Raw genomic sequence first — 7750 nt, 5'->3', positions numbered from 1 at the left:
AGCAGACCCCACACACGCAGTCACCTCCTCTGACTTGGATACAGATCTTGAACTTAAAATTTGAATCTGATTCTCAAATCCACTTGAGAGACAAGGGATTTCATGACTTTCTCTTCCTCAAACCCAATGGAATAAAAATAAAATGTGAAATGAACTGGAGGATCCCCTAGTTCTGCCGTGTGGTCAGGGCTTGGGTGGGACCCCAAAATGTAGAGAGACAAAGGAGCAGGGAGGGAGCTCAGCTTCCTGGAGACTTGGGACCTGTCATCCCTCTCACTCTCCTCTCCCCAGCATTCTTGCTGCTTGAGGGTCATTAAGCATCAGGGAAAACTTTTAGATAAGGAATCAATGGGGTGGAATCCTTCCATCAGCATTCTCTGGCTGGGTGAGCAGAATCCTGTTAGTTAATGTTTCTGGACCTCAGTTGCCTCTTGTGAGGTTGCAGCTGATGCTTCTTACTTTAGCACTCACTTTTTGGATAATCTGAATATATGATTTATATTGGGTCTCTTAAACCTGTGTATCCACAGATCTTAAAAAAGGGTATGAATGAGTTTATCTACAAAACAGAGAGTTACAGATGTAGAAAACAAACTTATGGTTACCAGGGGGTAAAGGGGGTTGAAGGATAAATTGGGAGATTGGGTTTGACATATACATTCTTCTATATATAAAATAGATAACAAGGACCTCCTGTATAGCACAGGGAACTCTACTCAATACTCTGTAATGACCTATATGGGAAAATAATCTAAAAAAGGATGGAGATATATATATATATATATATATATATATATACACATATTATCTGATGCACTTTGCTGTACACCTGAAACTAACACAACATTGTAAATCAACTATACTCTAATAAAAATTTTTTAAAAAACCTGTGTCTCCACAATTCCTGGGTCAAATTTATAAACATTATTTTACTTTTGTGTAAGTCCAAATTTCACAGATCTTTCCCTTGAACAACTTTTATTGTCATTTACACACATGTAACCTTATTAATTCACTTTTTTAACAATGACTAAAATAAGGCACAATAACTAGTACTGCAGGTCCTTCACAATATTGCTTTCCCATGGAGACGATAGGCTTGCTGAGAGCTCAGCTGGCTGATGGATCACTAGAAGAGCCCCATTATCTTGCCCCTGGGTAGAGTAGAACATTTGTGGCTGAGGGTGGGATTGGTTCAGAATCACTACTTGTATATCAACTCACAAGCAGAGGGACAAAGCCAGGACCCGTTGACATGGGCAATCCACCAACACATCAGTCACCAACAGGTGTGGACATAGGCACATCTTCCTGGGACTGTAGCACCACCATCCCTTGACCAGGGGCCCTTCCCCAGGGCAATCTCTTCTGTCCAGTAAGACCCTGTAAGGAGATTTGGTGTGAACATCAAGGACTGTATGAGCAAGGTTGCCCCTGAGGATTCTATTGCTGTTGTCCATGGGAAAGACCCTTAAAGCCAGAATTATTTTAATTCCAGAGTAAAGAAAACCTAGCTAATTCCACAGTTTTATAGAGGCTGGGGTTCAGCACTTTCTTTTTGACTGGAGCTCTTTGTGAAGTTAAAGAATTCAAGAATCAGGGGTGTGCATTTGTAGAGATGAGACAGCTTATTTTGCAGGTGGGGTACAGGGCCTAGAATCCTTTAGAATCACTGCTCTAGTTGAGATCAAACACATCATCTCCAAATTATCCAATCTTACACCAGTTTAGGTACAGCTGAAGGGATTTGGCAGATGTAATCAGTGAGTCAAAAGGATAATGTACTGGATTAACCTGACTCAATCACTTGTAAGATTTAAGTCCCCTCCCTACCCTCTCCTTTCAGGGGAAGATACAAGGACTCAAAGAAAACATAGGATGTATACAAAATCACAGAGCAAGTTGGAGTTCTGAGGCTCAGTACTTTCATTGAGAACCAGAGCCTTCATACCCAGTGCCCACTGTGGGTGGTGGTCAGTTCCTGGGCATTGGGACCAGTTTCTGCCCTTAGGAGCTCCAGGTCCTGAGACTGTAACTGAGCAGGGCCCTATGGGTCCTTCCCAGGACAGAAATGCCCCCATGTTCTCCACTGCCTCTTATTATCTATAGAAAAACTTTATCCTCCTAGGCCTTCCTCAAGTTCCAAAGAATAAATTTAATCAGAAGTGAGAGAACGCAGAAAGGAAAACAGTCAATAAGCCAAAATAATGGTTTAGCCATTAAACAAAGTCGAGGACTTTTAGTTCCACCTCAAGGGCTACAGATAATTTCTAAGTCAGGTTCTTTAAGCTGTTTTGCAGATGCTGAAACCCGCAACAGGTGGAAGAAGTTACCTGCAATATATATATATATATATTTAGGTGACATGAAAAGAATCAAGGATGACTCTGGAGCCACTACACATTAAGTTTGAGCTGATTTAAGATGATACCACTCACTGTATATGCCCCTCCCCGTCTTGTCATAATATAAACTCCGTAAATCTGAATCATTGGGTAGATTTGTGGATGATTCTTAGATAGTTTTGAAGATTCAAAATTAATTCTGAGTGAGGTCCATAGTAGCCTAGACTACATCTGAGATTCTGAGGCAAAAAATTCTAAGCATTGTGTTGCCAACCTTCTTGGTGACAATCTAAGCACCTTCCTTCTCTCCCATCATCAGTTGTCCCATCTATAAATCCCCCTCACATTCTCCCTCTGTGTCCCTCCTTTAGCATAAACAATTCTCTTTGAAAAATGTTCTCTTATAAAAAGAAAAGCTCTTCTCCCCCTCTCCTCCCCTCCCTAAACCCTTCTTTCAAATTAAGTCCTTCATAAAGTGTCCCACATGCATCTCTAGAATTTGTGACCACCCTCACCAGCTGAGGCCTGGGCTCTTCCCCTAACCCTCCACTGAAACCACCCTCTACGTGACACACATAGTCCTTGAGCCAAACCCAAAGGGCTTCCCTGACCCTTAGCTCTAACTCACAGAGGGGAGGGTGGTTCATTTGTAGGAATGTCACAAACTCTCACTTTGCCTTTGAGGACACTGGAGCCTAGAGATCCTTGGAATCAATAATGGAGTTAACCCAGTATTAATCTCTAGTTAATCCTATCCCAGTTATCCAATCAAACTGTATTGTAGGTGCTGCATTAAAGGGATTTTGCGGTTGTAATAAAAGTACTAAATTGGTTTATCTTCAGTTAATCCAAAGAGAGTATACTGGGTGTGTCTGATTCAATCACACCCAAGGTATTTAATAGCTGCTAGACCTCCCAAGAGCTTCAGAGACTACCAGAAGCAGAGAGGACCAGACACATTTCAGGAGACCACCTAATCTCCTGAATTCCAGCAAAGCAGAGTAAGTGCCAGCTCTCTTCAGCTCCTGGATTAGGCCCTGAGGCTGCAGAGAAAACTCAGAATAAAAATGGAGGTAAGTTGGAGGAAACCTGATTCCTGTGTGTTTGTGGGAATATGGTTGGGTTATTTGTCTTTCATTTTATTTCATAAGTACTTTTGCAGTCATTAAAAGTACACCCACAACCTTCTCTGTTCTTTGCAAATATTCACTCATTTAATCCTCATAGAAAGCCTGATGGAAGGTGTTATGACTATACTCATCTCACAGAGAAGGCACCAAGGCACCGCATGGCAACTACCCTGAACAGGGACCCACAGTTGTAACTTCAAAGCTAGGAATGAGAAGCCGGCACTGTGGTTCTTGGGTTCCTGACCTTCACAGATGTTCTGAGCTGCCACTCCCGTGCTTGACGGATGTTTCTCACAAATTTATGGTTTTAATGGGATTATGTGTCTACTTTGATATTTCATTTAGGTAGAGTATTTCTCATCTCTAGAAGTTCCATATAGGCTGCTTAGATCTTCCTATTATCTCCTGATGCTACTGCTTCTCCACACTTGATCACAGGGAGTCCGTTTCTAATGGCTGCTTTAAAGCCTTTCTCTACTAATTCTGCCACCTGTGTCACTTCTGAGTCTATGGCTCAAGTTTCTGCTAGTGACGAATTGTATTCCTGTTTTGTTGCATTCCAGGTGATTCTAAGTGGGAGATCCACACTGTGCATTTTGGAGTGCTAGATATTCTGTGTTCCTTGAACTAATGTTGGACTTTGTTCTGGTGCAGAGAAGGTACTTCAAAACAGTTTGAGCCTTTTGAGGATTGCTTTGAATCTTTGTTAGTTGGGACCAGGACAGGCTTCTGTCTGGATCATTTGGCCACGCTACTGAGGCAATACCCTTTCTGAGCAGTCTGTGTCTGAAAACCTTGGATTAGGGGTTTTGGTTTCACTCTGGCTGCTGGGAGCAAAGATTCTTCTTGCTCTGAGTGACCCCAGCAATTTCCCAACCTGCTCTTTTCCAGTGGCTCTTACTCAGTCCAGGCAGTTCCTGCCCACACAGGGCTCATATGTCCTTAGACAGGGGACCTCCCTGTAATCTTCAGAGTTCCCTTCATCTCTCTGTCCCTGTCTGTCTGTCTGTCTGTCTCCTGTGCATCTTCCTTGTCCTGTACTTGCCATTGTGATACAGGATATCCAGCAGCATTCACTCCTCCAAGATCTCAGCCTGGACTCCCAGGCCCTGTTTGGATCCCTCTCCTTGCTCTACGGTCTGGACACCCTGAGGCACTTGTGGATCCCCTTCACTTGTTTTTTTTCTTTCAAACCACTGTCCTGTGTTCCTGTTGTCCTGTGTCTGAAAACCTTTGGTTCAATAGTTCCTCTGGCTTTCTCCTGGTTCAGTGTCAGGGTGCATAAAGAAAGAGATCTGCTTTGTTTTGAAATAACTCATTTGTTAATAGTTTGCAACTAATATTCTCTGTTATTGCAGAATGTTTTCTAGATCTGTCCTTAAGATTGATTTTTATTTTCATTGCTGTGATTGGATAATTATTTAAGCAATCACAAGTAAGTTTTTAAGAGATTACCTACTGTGTCAATAGTCATCTTTCATTTTATTTTTCATTAGAAAGTGACATTTCAGGCTGAAATGACTAGACACCTCCAGGAAGTAGAGAAGGTAAAAGAAACCCAGGGAAAAGAACTGCCCTCAGGTAAGATGTTCTCAGTCATGTTTAAATAGAGAAAACTTTCTATCTCACCTCCTTCAGCTTCCCAGTATGAACTGCTCATCTCAGGCCCCAGGGAGGACAGGGCTTCCTCAGAGTCCTGAGACCTCTCTGTCCCCACCCCCAGCCCTGGTGACCAGAGGCAGTGAAAGGCCCCATTGGGGGGTGGGAAGTGAACCCCTCTTCAGGAGGCCCTCCCAGGAAGTCAATGAACCATCAAAGCCCTGTCCATATTCTCTGAAATTAACTTATGCAACTGGAATAACATCAGGCTCGCAGATGCTTTCCTGACCTGTTCCAGTGACTATGGCTTGGCATTGGGACTCAGGTTGATGATGAATCCCTCAACATCTCATGTTAAATTTTGTCACCTCCCACTAACTGGATAGAGTCACGTTTGGACCTATCAGTGTAGAGGGAGGGTCTCTGAGAAACCCTCAAGTGTGCATGGGAGATATGCCAGAGCATATCTACATCCCTCTCTCCTTTCCAGCCCAGTGTGTTAAACCTTGGAGCAACCATGAGATTAGGAGTTTCCTACAAGAATGGGAACTCCTTGAAGGTGAAGAGTTAAAGAAGAATTATCACGTAGCATCAAGAATAATTGCCAGGCATCTAAAGGAAAGGGGCATAAATAAGAGCAGGAGAAAATGTCTCCAGATGCTAATAAACATGGAGGACTTATATTGGACCGTTCATGAAGCCAACCAGAGACCAAGGAGTGAACCCTTGCCATGTCCTTATGGAGAGGCCCTTCACAGGATCCTAGAACACAGAGGGGAGAACAAGGACTTCTCAGGTTTGTCTCTTATATTCATCTTCATGGTTATTTAGTAAGTGGCATCAGCTGGCCCAGACATTGCACTGTCTCCTGAGAAGGGCAGCATGATGGGACTGGTCCCTGCCCACAGGTTACCCCCTTCACACAGCACAAAGAACTTGATGTTCTGAGCATCCACCTGCTCCTCTCTATTTCTCCTCTTTGTCACCAAAACAATGAAGGACTTTACTCATGGCCTGGTTTAGAATAGACATGGCTCCCTGGGCCAGACTAAGTAATAGGCATAGATTCAGGAGGAGGGTAGGTGATGTCCTCATGATGTCATCTCTCTCTCGCATGTCCTCCCTGTGCAGAAGTGGCTGATGTCCCACCACCTGAGTACCAGCCCCCTGCGTGTGCCATCCCTGACTGCTTTGAGGAGCTGCTGTGGGCTCCCCCACATATGATCTACATAGAGGATCCTCAGGTACCCAGATGGGAACCCTGGAACATGAACCTTCCACAGTCAAGTCTGTGCCTGTTTCCTGCATTTCTCTCCCTACACCCTGGCCCCCAGCAACAGTGGTCAGCTCTCTCTGACAATGAGTCAGAGTGAGAACTTACAGCTGGAACCTGAATCCCAGTTTGATTCGAAGGACAGACAATGGACTAGCACAATTCTATACACTCATGACTTCTTTTTTCCTAGCCCAATGTAATGAGGGAAAAAAAATGTGAAAATAAATGACTGTGACCCTCATCCCTTTCTGCCTTGTGCTGGATGCTTGGATGGGACCCAGGATTATAGAGAGTCCAAGGGGCAGGGAGGTGCTCACTTTCCAGGTGACTTGGGACCTGTTAACCTTTCTCTCTACTCTCTCCATCATGCTTCCTGCATGGAGGATCCTTTAACATCAGAGACAACTTAGACATTCAGAGATAATTGTGCTCAATCCTGCCTTCATCATTTCTTAACTGTGTGATAACAGAACTTGTTTAATGTTTCTGAGCCTAAAATTCTTCCCATTAGAATGGAACCTGGTGTTTCTTATGTCAGAAGATAGTTTTAGTATATAAACACACACATGACAAAATCACTTGATGTTCCTTTTTTTTTTTAATAAAGGAAACTTTTTATTTTGAGATCATTGTAATTTCACATGTTGTTGTGACAGATAATACAGAGAGGTCTCAGAGAGATCCCTTGTGTCCTTTACTCAGGTTTCCCTCGTGGTAACATCTCAGAAAACTAAAGTATAGTAACATAAATGGTATATTGACCAGATTCAGCCAAAATGCTGAATCACTACAAGAGTCCTCATTTTGCCCTTTTATGGTCACACACATGACCCTCCCACACTCACTCCTTAATTAACTCCTGGCAACCACGAAGATGTGCTCCATTTCTATCTATCTATCATCTATATATCATTTCAAGAATTTATAGAAGTGGAATCATAGAGTATGTAACCTTTGGGGATTGGCTTTTTTCACTCATAATCTCAGGATTCATTGAGATTTCTACTGCTGAGTAGTATTCCACTAGATGGATGGATATTGTACCACAGTTTAACCATTCACCCATTGAAGGTCATCTGGATTGTTTCTAGTTTGGAGCTATTTTAAGTAAAGCTGTTTTAAACATGCAGGTACAGACTTTGTAACCACAAGTCTGTGTGGGATAAATGGGGTGCAACATCGATATGTATGATAATCACATGCTTAATTTTTTAAAGAAACTGACCATCCAGTTTTCAGATAACCATATCATTTTATGCTCCCACCAGCAATGTATGAATGATTTTGTTTGTTTCCTCACCATTATGTGGTGTCACAATTTATATTTTAGCAGTTCTGACAATCCTTTAGTGAGTGGCATCAGCAGACCCAGCCCATCATAGTGTACTCTGAGCAGACCT

At 42.8% G+C, this 7750-nt stretch overlaps 1 protein-coding gene across 1 annotated transcript; it reads left to right on the top strand.

Moving 5' to 3' along the window:
• The first annotated feature begins 5518 nt into the window (after positions 1 to 5518).
• LOC125963876 (putative uncharacterized protein MSANTD5) lies at positions 5519 to 6447 on the top strand. The gene is made up of 2 exons (XM_049707447.1): positions 5519 to 5870; positions 6191 to 6447. The coding sequence occupies exons 1-2, from the start codon at positions 5519 to 5521 to the stop codon at positions 6445 to 6447; spliced, it is 609 nt and encodes a 202-aa protein (XP_049563404.1).
• Positions 6448 to 7750: the final 1303 nt, after the last annotated feature.

The sequence above is a fragment of the Orcinus orca genome, chromosome 3, assembly GCF_937001465.1.
Source record: "Orcinus orca chromosome 3, mOrcOrc1.1, whole genome shotgun sequence".
Classification (NCBI taxonomy): domain Eukaryota; kingdom Metazoa; phylum Chordata; class Mammalia; order Artiodactyla; family Delphinidae; genus Orcinus; species Orcinus orca.
The sequence above is the reverse complement of the archived record's forward strand: the minus strand, read 5'-3'. Positions and strand labels throughout refer to the sequence as shown.